Source organism: Typopeltis vanoorti, chromosome 11, assembly GCF_054136105.1.
Source record: "Typopeltis vanoorti isolate ZY-2024b chromosome 11, IOZ_Tvanoo_1.0, whole genome shotgun sequence".
Lineage (NCBI taxonomy): Eukaryota > Metazoa > Arthropoda > Arachnida > Uropygi > Thelyphonidae > Typopeltis > Typopeltis vanoorti.
In genome coordinates this window covers 136,043,668-136,063,069 of record NC_143559.1, presented here as the reverse complement: position 1 = coordinate 136,063,069, position 19,402 = coordinate 136,043,668, and the positions used below count along the sequence as shown (strand labels likewise).

The window sequence follows — 19,402 nt, the reverse complement described above, 5'->3', positions numbered from 1 at the left end:
TCTACTGGAGGTCAGCAGTAGTTTCAAAGAAGTTCCATATTCGCTCTCTCCAGCAAGGTTGCCGATTAAGTAAAAAATAAATAAGTAAAAAATAAACTAATCCACTAATGCCTTTTATTTCCTACAGGGAGGAGCCCTTTTAGCCCCGTCTAATGTCTGCAGATTGAGGGGATCTCCAGCAGTAGAGATGACTGCCACAAGACCAGCACTAATTACAAGCACCATCCAGTGAAGTTAGGGGCTGACAAATGAAGCCATCACGTGGTTTCATTTATCAGCCACGAGACAATACTAATTGTCTAGTGGCTGATTTGTTTACGGAACGAAAAACCGCATTTTAAGATAGAAAAAAAAACCTTGACAGTGTCAGACACCCACCGACTCCGGAACAGAAGTCGGTGGGTGTCTTTTCTAAGCTTTTTTCAAAAACTACACTTTTTGTCGTGTCATGTTGCTGTCATGTAGAGAGTAGTTTGTGTTAGTCTTTAGCTTCTGTATACTAAGAAAGAATAAAGGTCCTGTAGGAGAAAGAAACCAACTTTACAGGAGTCTTGTCCATACAGGAGAACATCTGTTAGTTTATTTAATTGAAAGGAAGTTGTACGCGTGATTTAAGTGTTTTTCTTGTTGTTAATTGAAGAATTCACCGTCGCTCATCCATAGTAGTTAAGTAGTTCATTTGATGTTTTTTTATTTGTAAATTAAAGATTTCTTTGTTATGAAGTGTTTGAAGACTAAATCTCTCAATTACATCTCCTCCTACAAATTTTACTGCTTCTTTCTGTGGTCTGATTATTGGTTCATCTTGTCTGCTCCTAACACCTTCTGCAAACGACTCACAGAAATTGTTCTCACTGGCATGAAGGGCACTAACTCCCAATTTAACTCTTAATCCTCAACAGCTATCCAAGTCATGGTTCAACCGAAAATGTGTCAAAGTAGTCGAAGAAAAAAATTTAGCTTATCACATCTGGCTTTCATCAGGAACTCCTGCTTCATACTCTGTCTATATTAAATCATCCAACGTATGCAAATCAGTCATCAGAAGTTCCGAGTCCGATTTTAATATGGTCACCAGCAGAAACTGACTTTTGGTCCCTTGCTGAGGCCGTTGGAAGCAACTTCCGACTGCCTCTCTCATCCTCATTTATCTAGTATTACTTCACCTATTGATAATGATAACCTCCTGGGATCAGTCTTTTCCTCGATCTCCTGCATAGTTGACGAAGGGAAGCCATCTCCTGTCAATCGAAATCCAACCACCATATACCTCCTGTAGTTTTTCCAGAAAAGTTATATGAAAACCACTAAAAACTTGGATACTAAACCGTCTTCTGGTAATGATCGCATCTCTCCAATCGTTCTCAAACATTGTGCTCCCGAGCTAACACCAATACTGCATCGTCTCTACAATTTATTTTGCATATCTGAAACTAATCCGAATGCATAAAAGCAAAAAGGACGATAGAGGTCTACCATCCAACTACCTACAAATTTACATCAGCCCGGTCCAAAATAATGGAGAACGTCATCAAAAAGAGCTCCACCAATTAATCAGCGACAACCAGTACAGATTCCTCCTTTCAAAATCAACAGCTGACCTCGTAGCTTATATTACCCACCACTGGACACGTGGCATGGAAAAGTTCCGAGGAACTTATGCTATCGCCCTCGACATTTGCAAAGATTTCGTCCGTGTGTGGCATCGTGGCCTGCTTAACAAATTGTCGTTCTTTGGTCTCTTTGTCATCCTCTGCAGCTTTCTCTCTGGTCGTTCTCTGCAAGTCATGGTAGATGGCTGCTTCTCTTTGAGCTTCACCACCAATGCTGGAGTGCCTCAAAGCTTTGTTTTCTCACCATTTGACAAACCACACATTACTCTGACATCCCAAGCTACAACGCCATTTATAATTACTGCCTTAAACATTGATCTACATATTATTCTTCAATTGGGTGAGGACATCACTGCAATGTTCACGTCAAAGAAAGTCTTGCCTTTGTCTCTGGCAAAAGAGTTCTCAGCTTTCCTACCCTTACCCTAGTAATACATAAATCACTAGAGAGGATCAGACCAGTCTGTTTGGACAAACATTTGCAACCAGTATCTTGTGGCATAAATACATCACATCAATAGTCTTCTCAGCATCCAAGACACTTGGTAATCTCTTTCGTTTCAGAAGCTATTTTACAGGCAACTAACGTTTTACTATATACATATCCAAATCCACCCATCCTTAGAATATTGCTCACATGTTTGGGGTGGTGCGCCTAAATTAACCCTTAAAATCCTTTATCTATGATCATCTATGACACCTAAAATGTGTCGTAGATGATCCCTCTATTACAGATTCATTTCTACCTCTATCTCACAGATGCAGTGTTTCAGTACTTTCTCTATTCTGCAGGTACTTCCATGGTCATTGGCCCCGTGAATTGGCAGCCTTCAATCATGCACTTTCTGTTGCACCTGTTAATAAAAGAGCAGCAGCTGCCCAGCATCCCTTTACTGCCAACTGCAAACACGCTGAACTGGATTCTAGTCTTCCTCTTTTATTCCGTTAACCTGTGTCCTCTGTGACGGCTTTCCTCATAAAGTATTCCCAAACAACTACAACCTTCAACTCTTCAAAAAGAAAAAAAAATCAGTAAATTTCTATCTCAGTCCTCATTTGCATCCCACACAGTGCACTGATTATATAGAAACGTGCAATCTGACGCAAGAAGTTCAGCTCGGAGGCAAGCCAATATTGTTGCATCACAAAAAAGCAATGTGAGGGAGGAAGAATTATTTAAAACGGGTATGTGAATTCTTTGGTCACATCGCCATTCTTTTCGGGACAATGTGTAGTCAATCGAAATGGAATTATAATAAAGAAAACATGCCCCACATCTAGCGTCTTGAATCTTACTTTATCCAGATTACTTTATCAACAAATGCTGATGTATCCATTTATGTAGTCATTACTACGAACTCCTCCTTTAGTGTATACATCACATCATTATACTGATCACAGGTAGATATTCGATTATTCATATTTTCATCTTGTTATGAGTAACACATCCCCATTTTAAGCTTACGTATCCTATGCGTGATTTCCTCCTCAGTTTTTTTTTTAATGAAAACTGGTTTCAACAGATCCTAATTACTAAATTTAAATATATTTTCGTCAGTGAGTGGTGTCTTATAAGCGCTAAGCACTTTTTGTTGGTTAAAAAAATCAAAATATCATATGAATGCAAATATGAATGAGTTAAAAGTAACTCATTCAATATATTTACATTCACTTCACTGTAAGGCGAGGCATTTCGCCCACCAACCAATCTCCATGTCTTTCTGACAGTTATAGAGTTTGTCACAACTCTCGTTTGTTCTTCCCAGTCTCATTTCAGTTCTCTGGATGATGCATGGCAATTTTTGAGGCAAAGTGTTTTGGAACTCAATCTTGGCATGGTGTAGACAGTGGCTTTCTTTCTGTCGCCCTTCTTCCTTTCAGCAGATCTGGTTTCCTTCACTTTCGACAGCACCTGTACCACAGCAGATTGACTACAGGACACTCCTTTTAGCTATTTCACAAGAGGAATAGCCTTCTCTATTCAAAGCTTGACTGGCGCTTTTTCTGTGAGGTGTTAAATGCTTGTGTAGCTTAGTGGATCTGGCGTTTGCACACCACGGCGCTTGACCGCACGAAGGAAGAATTTGTTTCGAATGTAGTCGTCGACTAGAGGAAATTTTTCTAAGCCTTTTCTTCAACGGTTTCCGAGTTAGGCGATCTCTGGCACGAGCAAGCGGGTTTTTTCTCTCTGAAATTCAGGTTTTTCGTCTCGTAAACTCAAGAAAATCGACCGTAGAACCCACATTATTTCGGACATTAAAAATATATATTGTGTTAGGATTAGGGACCACGAGATGGCGGCATTTGTTGAGCCGCGTCTCTCTCTTCACTGTGTGCCCCTTAATTAGTGATAGCCTTGGGCCAGCTATCTCTGATTGGCTACCAGTAGCGATTGAACTGCCCACTCAGTCTCCAAAAGTTAGATAGTGCTAAACGGCCTCGTCTACTCCCTATTAAAAAGGCGTTAGCTGATTTCTTTTGATTTTTCCCCCAGTGAGGAGTTGTTAATATGTTTAAATAACTTCGTTACGTTTATCCAATAAAATGATCCAGCTGAAAGAAACGTAGAACCAACTAAACATATATTAGTGTAGATTCGAAATTTTATTTGTATCCCAAGAGAAGATTTAATACGAAAATTGTACAGAATTAGTCACAGTAACTGTGACCAATTCTGTACAATTTTCGTCCGTGAAAACTGAACGTTTTAAAAAAATAAACATATATTTTAAGGATAAGGATTTCAAACATCTAATATTTATTAGCTAAATGTATTGAAAATACGTTTAGCTCATCAGGAGTCTCAGAATAATTTGCACATCGATGGAGAGGAAGAGAAAATATCAATCCATAATACTAATCCAGAAAATGTCATTTAGAAACAGCTTTCTTCAAAATACTGTGAACGATTGAAAATGCTAAAATTACTGAGCTGGGCATGCATATTTGAAATTTCGATTTAGAATTCTGACTGCTCTTGAATCATTCTCAAGGTTTTGATTCTGTATCAAAATCTGTTAACAATAGTGCGTAAAATTGTGTCATTATTTTTTAACAAAGAATCTCTACTAGAAAGTGTGTAATTCCTAAATTTAATTTTCAGGTTGTAAACCAAGCTTCGACAAATTCCAGTGCGCCAACGGACAATGCATTGAGAGGAAAAGGGTCTGTGATCGGAGCTATGATTGCAAAGATGGATCCGACGAGAGTGGTTGCAGCTGTAAGTGTTTCAGCATTTGAAGGGAGAACAACATTCTACTCGCTTATGATAAAGTAATACAAAACAGTAACCGAGAAAATTAAATCAATCCTTTAGCTCAGTAACTCTTACTGATGTTTCAAAGGCAAAACGTATGTCAGACCATTTTAAAGGAGATTGTCGTATTATAATTTTTATAATTTTTTTTAGTATTAGTTATAATACTAATAACATTTATTTATTTATTTTTTTTTTTTTTCAGGTGGCTATACTTATGGTGATATTTTCAAATGTGATAACAAACGCTGCGTTTATAAAGACCGCACGTGCAACATGGTGAATGATTGCGGTGATAATTCGGACGAGAAATATTGCAGTAAGTGAGAAAATATTTGAACTGTGTGTTGCCCATTCATAAATGAACATATGTAGTATAATGTTATATATAGTATTATATTATTAATATTAATAATAATATTAAATCAATATTATAAGGGTTCTCTGGTTTTTTATTATTATTGGAAGTTAATCATTTATTATTACTGACCGAAAAAAAGCTGCACGTTTTGAATTTAATATTCCGAAGTTAAAGTTGACTGTTGCGATTCACCATGAAATAATCTTTTACTTATAACAATTGTAAGATTGTTGAGGGACACACTGGAGAATGGAAACACTTATGTAAATGTATTCATCTCAGTGATCAGTAATATTTTATTGCAGCACATCACAAGAGTGGTTTTGCATTCTTCATGCTCCATTTCACAATGGATCCACTTGACACAAATTGGAAAAAGCTGAATTCGATTTATTTTTACAGGAACCATGGAGTCCATTAAAGGAGTGAAAGAAGCCCTTCAGAAAGCAGGCGATTGGTTGCTACGTCAGCGCCGCCTTGGCTGGGGATGGGGGAAAGACACGCCTCGAGCAATTGTGGCACTCTACCTCGCCAACAAGGGGAACCTCTTATATAACAGCACACTCATCGAAGTACTGGGCGAGTTCTTGGAAGTGGAAATTTCTGTTGCCTTGGCAAAGTAAGAACTGCTTTCTTTATTCTCACTGACGTTAAAAATTGAAAGAAATTTATAATTTTCAGAATCTGGTTTCCCTGCTAACGAAATGAGTGTTCTCAGTTACTCTTCGTTTCATACAATTCACGTCAACAAAATTTCTTGCCAGATGGCAGCACTTCAGCCATTATCAAGTCTTTCTTCCAGGTGTAAATTCAGTGAAATTTATATTTTCTTCATTTTGGCTAAAACCCAAAGTAATTGACTGGTGTCCAAAACCCAAGGGCGAACGCTATTTCTGAAGATTATAACGGCAAATCCAGACGAATCAGCTTGTAGTAATTTGCATAACTGGTGATTTCAAAGAGAAAGCGGGTGCACATTCAAATTTTCGAATTGCGCGCAAAAAGGTCACGTGATAGCTCTCAACAAGATAAAATGCAAAAAGGAAGCGCTAACTAAATTGTGTTTGAAGGAAGCGCTTTTGGTGAAGGAATAAAGTTGGAAATTTGGATGTCTTGTAATAACTGAAGAGTTGCAGAAAGTTTGGAATCTTCGTTGTATCCAGGCTATGGCTAGCGTTTCAAACCAATGGAATATATTCCAGATATTTAGAACATATTCCATTTTGACTTTATAACCAAAAATCTGGTTATAATTTTTCATGCTCGGTGGTACAGCGAGGACGAGGAAACAGATTTTTGATTATAACGTAAAAATGTAATCGACGCCACAGCAGATCAGCATACAAGTCAGCTCTATTATACCACAGGTACGCGGATATCTCGATAAACCGTTGCAAGACATCTGCGGCAAGTAGGCCTATACGCCCAAAGGCCTGTGTCTGCGTCCCTTTGGATGTCTCGTTCTCTGTTCAATTTTAACACTTTTTATGGATAGAAGAGGCACCACCGTAAACGTGGTCTTGTGTCCATAAAAATTGAACAAGACACCAACGGCCTAATGTACTCTTTGCAGATGGGAGTCGGTATGGTCGTTTCTGCGATTGTAGACGTCATTTGACCTGGCGTGAAACTGGTGCTTGTTACCATCCCGAGAGTGTTCTTGAAAGGGATAGGTACGGCTGTGCCGGAGGCATTATGCTTAAGGGACGCACAGAGCTTGAAGTGCTGGAAAAAGGCAAAATGACTGATGAACGATATTGCAATGAAGTTCTTCAAGAAAATTGTTTGATTGTTTCGCGGTGCTGTAGGTGTAAAATTCATTTTTTATGGATGCGACTACCACACGACATTGTACACGAGAAGTGGAGATACGTCTGGAGATCGAGGACATTAATCGAATCGAGCGGCAAATGCACACCCCAAATTTCAACCCAATAGAACACGTTTCGGCCGCAACAGGGAGATACATTTCTGCTTGTAATTCCCCTCCCGAAAACAAACAAGGCCTTATCCTTGCTCTGAAGGAGGAGTGGGCGAGTTTGGCTGAAGAACTCCTGAATCATTTGGTGGTAAGCACGTGGACGCTGTGAAAGCTGTTTCGCAGTTCGGGGTGGACGTATGCCATACTGAAATATCTCTCTGCATAGTTTTCTGTAAGCACGGTACATTAATTCCTTAACTACGTCCTTAGGTAATATATAACTTGTCAAAAAAGTATTGCAATTTAATTTCCACAAAATTCATAACACAATTTTGTGTAATATAATTTTTTAGTGTTGGCAATAAACTTATGTTTATTGCCAACATTTGGCTGATCCTTTATACACCAGAGTATTATAAGTATTTATTAAAAATGGTAAAACTTGCTTTTTAATGAAGAAAAGTAATAATTGGTAATCCTATCGTGATGTTTTTTAGGCTTCTTTGCTGCGTCTCTTTTTTATAACTTGATTGTGTCATTCTATTAAAGCGAGGAATCATCTGAAAGTTTGTTAGAAAAATAAGGAAATTCTTCTTGAATTCGAGATGAGAATTTAAATGGCTTTTTATCAGATAACATCAAAAGGATAGCATCACCAGAAAAAAATCTCATACCACATGTATAAGGTCGTCATTAACAGAAAATATTTTTACATCTCTTCAAGCTAGGATCAGATAAGCAAACATTTTTGTGTCGTGCACATCATTGTTGGAGCACGAAAAAAATTATTTCTCATTGAGGAAATCGAACTTGCAGCGTGAAATGCGATGCTATGGCAAGCTGATAAATTTGCATTATCAGAGAAGCAGATGGTATGCTTTGGTCAGAGTTGAATTAAAGGATTAACGAAAATAAAATGTGATGAGTAAAACATTGCAAATGATCGAATGCTTTTTATTCCACTAATGGAAAACGTGGAACTCTTTAGCCATGTCGAGAACGATTTTTATGCGTCTTCACTACTGTCGATTCAGATCAGAAGACATCCGTGCTGTTTCTAGCGGATGTGGACAAGTAAAACCTACACGAGCATATGGCAGGTGGCCGAGATTTTGGGTTTCTATTCCTAACTAGAATAGTATTGTATGCTGTGAATTTACAATTTGTCTAAGGTTCAGGATTAATATCCTAAGTATTAGGGTGAGGACCCTACCTGCCTTTATCCAAAGAGATCAACTGAGTATAGAGCTTTCAGAAAAGATCCAGACAAAAAAGAAGTGTACTCGGCACCAGAAATCGAACCTGTGATGATCTTCTGCCGATCCATCATCATCGAAGTTGCCAAGAAGCGATTGAAATATGAGAACAACGAACTTGTCGAGAAATAACTAACAATGTGCTTCGCTGTTAATTAACACAACTGACGTCTTTAAATCAGCAAACTCTAAAATCCCAGTCAAGTAAGTATATTCTGATAATTCTTCATACACAGTGCTATTTAATCTCATCGTTCACTTAACTTGTTATATTCCTTTATGATTGTCGCAACCACTCTCATATCACCCTCTCCTATTAAACTAATGCATGCCTTTGACAGAGAAGTTTGTCCGATTTTCAAAATATGTAATATTTTTCTGCATATCTACAGAAAGCGTGTAATGTGTTGACTATATGTGGGCAGGTCATTGAACATTAATTTCTTCCTAGGCGACAAGAAGACTCTTTAATCCCCATACAGCTGGCTCAGTACACGAGGGCTCTCTTGGCCACGTGTCGCAATCCGTACAATTTTCATGGATTCAACTTGATTGACAAACTCGTGTCGTCATCCAAAAGTAAAGGCACAGTCTTCACCACCCCAATGATAGCCCTCTCTCTTTGTGTGGCTGGGGAAAGGCCAACATCGAAGCAGATCACACTTCTCCTGGAAGCGCTGGATTTAAAAGCTAATCCATACAACATCGGTGAGTACTGAGGTCCAGTTATAATTTCAGTGCTAATCAAGATGCCCAAATATTCTTGTAAAACGATTTTTTTTTGAAAGGTTATAATCCTATAGTGTTTCAGTATCATGTGTGTCAAGACTTTTTCCCCAATTTTAAAATTTAATAAATTAAAGAAAACCCTGAAACCCTGATCTATAGATTAAACAGGGAACGTTTTGCAGTCACTGCTTGCCTCCGAAAACTAGTCTCTCACCAGCCGACGCAGTTCGTCTCCCACTTAAAACATTTTATATATCTTACGTATTTCCAATATATATATATTTTAAATATTTTCCCACCCCGTTTTTCCCTTACATCACCAAGTAGCTTAGCTGCTACAATATTATATTGCAAGCGAATAGTTAATCATCTCTGGTGTGGTGTTATGTCCATCGATTTCGTGTATTGTTTTGCCCATTTATTTCTGTTCAGATGAAAACGGCTTTCTGGGAGAAATAATCTTCCTCTTTCTCGTATCTAACTGAGGAATGAAGCCAGGTCTTTTTAACTAATGATCATGGTTGTTATCGATACTGTTACAAAAGTTCCTGAAAATATTTATGCGACGTTCATTATTTTTATGGAATAGTTATTGGCTCCTCCATACAATTACGTAAGTGAAACGTGGGAAGTCTCTCATCCAGAATGTAGAGGTCATCACTCCGTTATGTCAGTCATGAAAAAAAATCATTTGGAATTGAATGTTGTACAAAACATCTTAACACTATCACCATCACACTTCCGTCTGCAGGATTTGCAAATGGGACAATGTAACAACATAAAAGCCACAAAAGTAGAAGTACTGTCGCCCATCTACCAAGCCGTTTTAAATATATTTAGTGCATTCTTTTCAGTCCATCCTGTTAACTCATTTCGTAAAATGATGCGATCTTAGTTACCCACTCGAATTTAATAAGATGACATTTCTACAGTAGATCGAGGAGCTGAGGGATTGTGGGATATGAGGTCAGGAAATGGAAGTTCGAGGGAGATTGCTTTCGCAATCTGTTTAAGATATCTGCGCACAGTAGTCGTAAGGTAGACCTAATCGGAGCATTAAATCTTACTAGCAGAGAAAATAGGGTGGAACCACTTTCATGTTACTTATCAATGCATTCTCATCAGCATTGTATATTTGTGCTATCTTAAACAGATTGCAAAAGCAATCTCCCTCGAACTTACATTTCCTGACCATCGTGACCCACAATCCCTCAGCTGCTCGATCTACTGTAGAAGTATCGTTTTAATGAACCGCATTTGCATTACTCGCTGCCAGAGAGAAACATCTTCGTCAACGACTATCTGCTAACTCCAATATCCAATTCTGTCCGTATTGCTTACTTATTCAGATTATTTGTGTTTTATCAATTTATCCTTCATCACTTTTACCTTCTATAATTTCTCATACCGAATTCAAACAAATGTACCGAACTGAGTTTCATTTTATATGGTTCAAGAATTTGGAGCACAGCAACAAACATGAAAATAACTTGTAAAATAAAATCCTTAAAAACATTTGGACTTGTAACAAATAATAAAGGAAGAGAATCAAGAACAATATCAGCAGGATGAGCCCACAAAGTTTTCAAGTAAATATGGGAACTTTGAAAATTCTTATCGAAAATATATTTTTCTATTTTGTAAACATTCATAAACTTTAGGAAGATTAATAATTTTTTATCCACAACTTGCTGTCACAACCGAATTCCACGAAATACGTAAGTAATCAGATATGATTTGTATTTGTTTAGACTTGAAGATCTTGGCGATACTCTCTTTGGCTTGCATCGCGGACAGAAAGGAAATTAGCGCGAGGATTGTAGAGACACAAAATTCTACCGCCAAGATGAAGTCTGTGCATTTGAGGACTCACCACTCTCCCAATAATGCTTCAATTGCAAGTGACTTCAATGTAGAAGATGTGATTCTTGAGGCTCTCCCGTGGGTTAGAAGTCTCCAGCTTCCTGATGGAGGTTTTGGAAATGTGTACACGACAGCATTGGCCATGCAGGCAAGTACACTGTACAGTTTGCACTCTCTATGAAAATTCCTAAGTGAAAGACACTTCAGACTCTTTGTGCGATAACAATAGATTTCGTTTTAATAGTCTTATTCAAATTGGCTTAGGAAATACTGTATTCCTCTAGTGGGCCTTTAATGTTTAATGTAAAATAACTAACATATAAGAAATCCATGTATAATATAAGAAACGTTTTAATCTTAACTTGCAGACCCTGTTTGCAGTAAGTGATGAGAGTTCAGGATGGGACTTGCAGAAGGCCGCCTCATATCTCTTGACCCACCAGGAGCAGGACGGCTCTTTTGGAACCTCTCTGGCTACTTTCTTCTCTCTACCAGTCCTGAAGGAATCCACTCTGTTAGACCTCGGCGAAGTCAACTGTTCCAGATTTATTAACAAAACAAGTTAGTTTAGGAGAAATTGTTTTTCGCTTGTTTCAATATGCAACACGAAATTTCGTTGAATCTATTTAATTTTCGATTCAGTTTATTTTTGTCTTTCTGTTATAATCAACGAGCATCTTCATTCTCTCAGGTGAAGAAATGTTGGACGATCTGCAGAACAAAATAGGACCAAAGGCACACATGGAATACGTGATTAGAATCGGGGACAATGTCGATACGTCTTACAACTTCGTGCTGCGCGTGCCAGTGAATACAACATTCTTCGACATAATGAAAGTGGCTGCTAAAATGGATCCGAAATTTAGGTAGATAGATTTACACAGCAATCTAGTTTGAAGGAAATTTTCTATTCGTGGATATGTTTAGATGCCGTGTTGGAGAATATATTTCGGTTCATTTTAATTTAGTGAATGAACCCAATGTTCAGAAAAATCTCAAATGAAATATTCAAAAATTTTTTTGCATTAATTTCAAAGAAATATCGGAATCCATTATAACTCACTGACTGAAGCTCTGTTTTGTAGAAATGCTAAAGCTGAAACTGTGTGTATGTGTGTGTGTGTCTATATGTGTGCGAGGAAGAAAGAATGGAGACGTAGTAATGAGGATCAGCACTGGAACTCTAATACAGCATTATTATTATTATTATTATTATTATTATTATTATTATTATTATTACGTGTCATCTCCATGAACTCAAGAACTCAATTCAACACGGGACGGTGCTTTACACCACACTACCTGCAGCCACAGTACAATGATTTATTGCCAACTAATACAATGCATAACTCATCCAATGGATGAGTTATGCATTGACCGAATGGATGAGTTATGCATTTTTTTTGTATTTACTTTGTATTTTTTTTCTTCCTTTTCTCTCTTTTACCTTGCGGTGTAGAGGATTTCCTATTCATGTAACCGCAACCGTACACAAGGATAAGGTGGTTAGCCGTATTCCTCCCGATGTATCTTATGCCTGTAGAAGCGTTGCGTTCTCAAGGCCGGTTTGTCTACTTGCGGGTTGAAAAACCCCAGATAAACTGGGCAAAAAAAAAACAACCTGCAACCCACGTCTGGCTAATTTGGCTATGGCTAAGAAAGATCTTAAGCTCCTGAAATCGGCGAGAGGAATCGAACCCAGGACACTCCTTTCTCAGGCATACGGTTGCGATGAGCACAGTCACTCTGTTAACCGCGCGGACTACATACTTTGTATTCATCATCGAAAACTTAAACAAATATCTTTTCTTTTTCCCGATGTCTTCTCTTTTCCCGTAGATTTTAGAACTAAACTTAGCAACACACGGAGAATGATTAATAACAATAATAATAATCTGAGATGCTTATACGCCTCAACTTGACGATTCAATTTACATCATATGAGACTAGTTAAGTTTCCTTTAATTTAAAAGAGTCGTGAGAAAGCTTCTTCGCATTCTAAGCTGTATTCGAACCTAGCTCTTTCCAATCAAAGGGAAACCGATTAATAAGGATTTACGGATTGATTAGACAGTCTTAATCCACAATTATTTCCGAAAATGAACAGACAAAGGATTTGAAAGAGCGCCATTACGGATGAAAGGTTGTCTCGTGATAAATACGACAAAGGGTCGCACACATGTCTTAAACTGAAATATTATCGGCTTACGCAGGCTTCTGGTTCGGGGGATTTCTTTACACCGCTATAGAAGAAACAGAGGCTACTCAAGTACGATGAAAACATTTCCCATTCGGAAAACTAACTTTTTGATAATAACTTTAGGAGTTGCTTTGTAACAGATGATACGAGATGCACATCTGCTAGATTTCACCAACCTGGTCTTCGGCCTGGCTACCGAGGATGGTCCAAGTGGACCGAGAACTGCCATCGGTCAGCGAAATTAAACCCAAAATGCCGACCTTTCTCGTGAATTGTGCCTTTCAGTAGCGAAAGCATTGTGGTGAAGGTCTGTAAACGCTTACTATAGCCACTTGTTATTGCGTAACTGAAACTTGAGTTGCATAAAAATAAAATATTTTGGATGTTTTTAATTGTAACACTACAAATGTTGAATTGAAATCCTAAAAATTTCTGTTTTGAGATTTAAAATTAGACACAAAGAAATCACGTTTTTAAGGAAAAAATTATTTTGCAGGTTCGAGTACAGAAATACGGACGACGGTGTTTACATCCACTCCATGGCTGGAATTCCCAACGACCCAGAACACGGCCATGCTTGGCTGGTCTACAAGAATCCAGACGAATCATCGCTAGAACACCATGAAGAAGGTAGGTTGACTCTCTGAGCTGGACACTTTCAGCAGATGCTCTCCATTTCGCTTTAATTCTCTGAAATGAGCTTTAATATGTGCACGGACGTTATACTCATGCAAACGTTTTCTTATGAAAATTTGCAATTATTTTAAAATGTGGTAATTTTAATAGAAAGATGTCACCAGAGAAGAAAAAAGAGAGCAAACTTTCTGGAGAATGAAGCAGCCAGATAAATGAAAACGCCGGCGTGTAATACTAATCCAAATAAGAGCTTTCTACATACGCTTTCAAGTTGCCGACACGATCGAAATATAAATAAATAAATAAATAAAATAGGTCTTTATTTAGTTGCACGGGCAGACCTTTGGGCACACACTGCCCAAAGGTCTACCCATGAAAAAATGCAAATGAATTGTGCCATCAAGACAGTTTCACCCAATCATAAACTTATTTAGGTGAAACTGTCCTAAAATTGATTTCATCTCATCATATTTAGGTGAAATCAAATATTTCCGCTAATTATTATGATTAGGAAATAATTTTGGCCTCTTTCGAAATGCGTTTCGAAAGCTTCAGAGTAATTGGATATTGAGGACTTGGAAGTTTAAACATTAGCTGATCTCATTACTGCAGCACAGAAGGTATCAGGAAAGAAAATTGCCCACCTCATTGCAAAATAAATTCTTTTCTTTTATTTTTCTAAATCATAATGATATAAAAATGACATGCAATATCAGAACGATTAAGTAATAGAAATTACGTTTTTTGGTAGAAATTTTCTCACATTTCTTTTGACGAAATACATGATATTGTATAGCCTATGACTTGAAGTTGAAGCAACTGATACCAAGTGTTGGTGTTCGGTTCCCCCCTCTCTTCTTCCCTCGAAAAACAAGGCTCTTATGTGATGGTCAGCAGTTTCTTTAGATGATGTAGGAGCATCATCATTTCTCTTTCTCTCTCTCTCTCTGTCTGTGTGCTGATAGATATTGTTCTAGAAGAAAGAAAGAGGGAGGAGAGAATTGGTTGGAATCGAGTTATGGCCAACGCGTTGCTTTTGACTTTTTTAAGGACTTTTGTGAATTGGATTCAAATATTTTAAGACGGACCTTTAGAATCCTTGGTGTTGGTGGAGAATGAAGCTGGAAATTCAAAAGCAGCCATTAGCGGAATTTGATTTCTAAATTTGATTTTTTCCAATTTCTGAATATTTTTGAGAACACAAGTTCGTCACATCCGTTCTGTACTATAAATAATTTTAAAATAAACAATAAACAGAAGTCTAACTGCAACGATCGTTCGGTACTACAACAACAGTTGAAGTAAATGCATCCCAGTCGTCTCATGTCTGGCTACAGAAATGAGACGACTCATGTATATATATATATATATATATATACTTTTTCCCAGTAGTTAATACAGCCATCCCTCGATTAATGCCCCCCCCCCCTCCGATTAGTGCGTCATTTATTTTCGATACCCAAGTTCGATTAGTTCGCCTCTAAAATTCGATTAGTGCGCTTATATACATCCTAAAAATAAATGCTATAGATTTAAAAAATTTTCGATCTATACATTTTTTATGGCTAACTATTTAAAAAATCACTCACCAGGATGAAATAATTTAGTTACCGATTTGAAACATTTTACAAAGTTATTTTTAATGGCGTTCTACACTATTTCCATGTACACTATGTTCCAAATTTACGGCCAAAATTTATGTCGTCTGCTTTACGTAGCATTTTGCTGATCATATCACGTGCAATTCTTTTCCTTACTTTTTTATTTTAAATTATTTTCCTAACCTTTAATCATGAGTAAAAGAATTAGTGAGCAAAAAATAGAAGTGTGAAAATGGTTCGAAAAGTAATCTCATTGCAAGAAAAACTTGAAATAAAGAAATATGAACAAGGAGAGTCCAGAGCAAAGAGAGGACAAGAACATAAAAATGGGTGAATCAACTGCTGAATACAAAGAGAAAGAGTAAGGCTGCTTCAAGCTCATCATGCATGCACTCGAAATCAAAGTATTATAATGATTGAATTAGAGAGACTTCTTTGTACATGGATCGAAGATTGTAACCAAAAACGGATCCTGTTAAACACTGGCTTTATTAGATCAAAAGTCTCTTTGTAACCTGGAAAGAAAGGGCTATCAGTGATGGAAAAGAAGAAGAATTCCACGTTAGTGCTCGGTGATTTGAGCATTTCAAAAAGAGAAATAGCCTACATAATGTTCTAATCACAGGCGAAGCTGCAAGTGCAGATAAGGAGATATCCAGAGATTTGGAAGAAAATTGTATAAGAAGGGAACTATTGTGATCAACAAATATTTAATGTTGATGAACCCAGCCTTTTTTTGGAAGCGAATGCCTTCCAAGACTTTTCTGGCCAAATCAGAGAAATCTCAGCCTGGTTATAAAGTCGCAAAGGCGAATGAAATTACTGTTAGCAATATGCGAGCAGTTTGGAAGCACATTCTTCCACATTGTGCAAATGATTTTAGTGCCGTTTCAAATGAATCTAAGTTAACACTTTCATTGCCAAGCTGAAAATTGGAATTTCGTGTGGTGGCCAAATTTTTATTTTTATTTTTTTTTATTTAGTTAGCGACGTCAACGTGATAACGCGTGATCTGTCGTTTGGTGAGAACGGCATCGCGCGATATCGCATGATTGGCAATGAACATGTTAATTAAATCTCATTCTGAGAAGTTGAGTGATTCCGACTTGATAATTTAGATACACAGCGGGAAGATCCTGAAAAATATGAAGAAAATTTAATCACTGACAAGCCCAAAGAGGTTTCATAGAAACAATTTGAAAATCATTTTCGTACAATCGAAGTTTTTAAGCGGCAATGCTTAGAGGCTGACCCTGGTGAAGAGAGAACCAGTAAAATTTGCAGAAGAGGCAACAGGGCCATACCGTCAGTTGTGTGAAAAAAAGAAACAGAATGCCCGCGTAACTACGTTAGCTTAATTCTTTGTTGAGAAGCAGAATAATAAATTTATATTCTGAATATGTTTTATTGTCTTTCAGCTTCATGATTTTCTGTTAACTAGGCTTTGAGACCTACCCTAATTATTTTATAAAAAAATTAAGGGTCAAAAAAGAAATCTGAGGTACGAATTATACATTTTCCCATAGGTTATTATATTCGATTAGTGCGTTTTCGATTAATGCGCCTCTTTTAAAGAACGCATTAGGCACAGTAATCGAGGGATTGCTGTACTTGACTATTTTCATTATCGGTAAATCGTATGTATAATAAGATATATTACTGTCCAAAAATTTTTTTTTTCAGTGAAATTAGTTTCAACAGGTACAATTTCGTATAATAATGGTTTATCTTATTCCCCTCTCCCTTTCTGTACAGAACTTGAGGATATTACAGTTGAAGATGGCGACCAGGTGATCATGTGGTACAGAAGTATCTCATGAGGAGAGTCTACGCTGGAAACCAATGGCGTCACGCTCCTGTCTTAAATAAACCTGATAAATCTAGCCACGCAACCCTAGACTGGGGCTTTAATTATAAATTGGAAAATAAAGCAGGAAGTTCAAATATTTTTAATTTTTGTTATCTTTTATATATAATTAATTTCACTTTTACTAATAAGCTTATATTATAATTGAAAATAACATATTGTAAGGGGTGTGTTTTGTTATTTGATTAAAATTCACAATTTTGTTCAAATTTAATAAAGTTGAACTAACATCAGATTTTGCGACGTGTGTTTGCTTTCCGTTATCGAAAAAGAAAAAAAAAAGGAAAAATGTTGAACTTATTTCACTCATCTTGGAGAGTGTTGCACAATTATATAAACGTTTCACCTCATGCAATGGTAGAGCGTGTGGAGTTTTCAGAAATGATTGTAAATATTATTGCAAACCTATTGCCCAAAATAAGACAGTTTCTTTTAAGAAAATGACCAAATCATTGCTGTTGGTCATTTGATATCCACTCGATTCAAACGTTGCGTTTGTAGGGCAAGGCGAGATGTTCTTCAGAATATATTGAAATCGGTGCCAGTGTGTGTGTGTGTGTGTGTGCGCGCGCGCGCTCGCCCGCACTTAAACAACTCAGGCTACGAGGCCAGCTTATTATAGTGTCTTAACTGCTCGTGTCGTGTTGATGTGGCCAGTTTTTCCATTTTGCTCCTCCAAGTCTCCAGGAGGAGGGAGCCTCACCAAGTCAACTTTAATTTACATATTTGAGATTTCGATTCCTGTTTCGTCTTTAATTCGCAGCCATAACTGTTTTTATCCAAGTGGAATTTCATTTTCATTTTTTTTATATATTTTTTTTTAATTTTAAATTTAGTAACCAATATATGAAATCCTATAAAACTGAAATCATGTGTAGATATTTCCTAACACTATGTTTCACTTTGATCTTAGTTTCAAACGTTATGCAAAAATAGGGAAGCTATTTGAGTGACGGAGCTACCAGCTTACTAACCAAAGGCTTAAACATATTTAATAGAAACTTTTAATTTACAGCAAAGCGTAATTAAAAAGACAAACCTCGTTGATTATTGTTAGAAGGTAAGTATGAAGATATTCGGAGCGAAAGCTGATTGATTCAAAACGTACGACAAGAGGAAGAAGGATGCTGAGAACGAAGATTCATCATGTGAACTTGAATAGGCAGATTTAAGAGATGAAAATCAGAAAGCATAAAAGTGGCGAATCAAAAGAACAAAAAATAATAAAAATAGTAAAGAATACAGAGGACGAGCATCATGACGTCAGATGATAAACAGGTAGTTTTATTACAACATTCATCGAAAACAGTTAACACGTAGGAATGTTAGATGAACTTCGTCGTCTAATAAACGAGATCCGTCTCGTAAATTTATTGGAGGCGTAAAATGGCTTGAAAAGTCACGTTTATTTCTAGAGAAGATTTTCTGGAGGACTGCGTATAAATAAGGATACGAAAATAAAAATAAGAAAATTAGCCCACGATCTGACTAATTTGCTATAAAAGCTTTATAACCTTTCTCATAAAAATTGAATTTAGAAAGGATGAGTTGCCTGCTTGAGCGGATTGGTATTAAATGAGAGAGTCTGATTATCTCCGCAATGTTAACATCGACAATGTTAGCAGACCAGTTTGTCCTTCCCAATTCCAACTATCCAAACTACAGCAAAGAGATACATGTGACAGGGCCGTGCATCCCATTTATCTCATATCTGACGAAGTTACAGAGAGAAAGCAGTGTTTGGGTCACAATGATTTTAACTACAGAATTCACTATGTTTTTACAAAAAAAAGTTAAAATACATGTACGTCACCGATTTAAATCAGACGAACTCCATTATTGAAAAAGATAAAATTACGAAGATTATAACAAAATTAATACATAAATAATTCTTAGAATTCGGTATTTTAGGGTTTATCGGAACAACAAATTCAATGATGGGTTTTCGCTGTAGAATTCTTGTGAGACCTCATTACGCTCGAAATGTAGCCGTTGAAATTAGCGATTTTTTCCGATGTATTGGAGACAACGCTTGTTTTGTAATACACTTTCCGGTCACTGAATTAGAAACTGTTATGCAGGTATACGTAGAAATTACT

At 37.1% G+C, this 19,402-nt stretch overlaps 1 protein-coding gene across 3 annotated transcripts in view; it reads left to right on the top strand.

Annotated features, from left to right (window-relative positions):
• The window catches only part of LOC150102092 (uncharacterized protein CG3556-like), a 40,410-nt gene extending 22,958 nt beyond the window's left edge, over positions 1-17,452 (top strand). For 2 of the 3 annotated variants that reach the window (XM_090400720.1, XM_090400722.1), the window contains 9 exons: positions 4,717-4,833; positions 5,075-5,188; positions 5,633-5,849; positions 8,859-9,115; positions 10,888-11,147; positions 11,368-11,560; positions 11,691-11,865; positions 13,696-13,829; positions 17,192-17,452. In XM_090400720.1, coding sequence (XP_090256846.1) covers positions 4,717-4,833; positions 5,075-5,188; positions 5,633-5,849; positions 8,859-9,115; positions 10,888-11,147; positions 11,368-11,560; positions 11,691-11,865; positions 13,696-13,829; positions 17,192-17,256 — 1,532 coding nt within the window. In that variant the 3' untranslated portion in view covers positions 17,257-17,452. The remainder of the gene's footprint in view (positions 1-4,716; positions 4,834-5,074; positions 5,189-5,632; positions 5,850-8,858; positions 9,116-10,887; positions 11,148-11,367; positions 11,561-11,690; positions 11,866-13,695; positions 13,830-17,191) is intronic. The other variant, XM_090400721.1, reaches the window with a different exon arrangement.
• Positions 17,453-19,402: the final 1,950 nt, after the last annotated feature.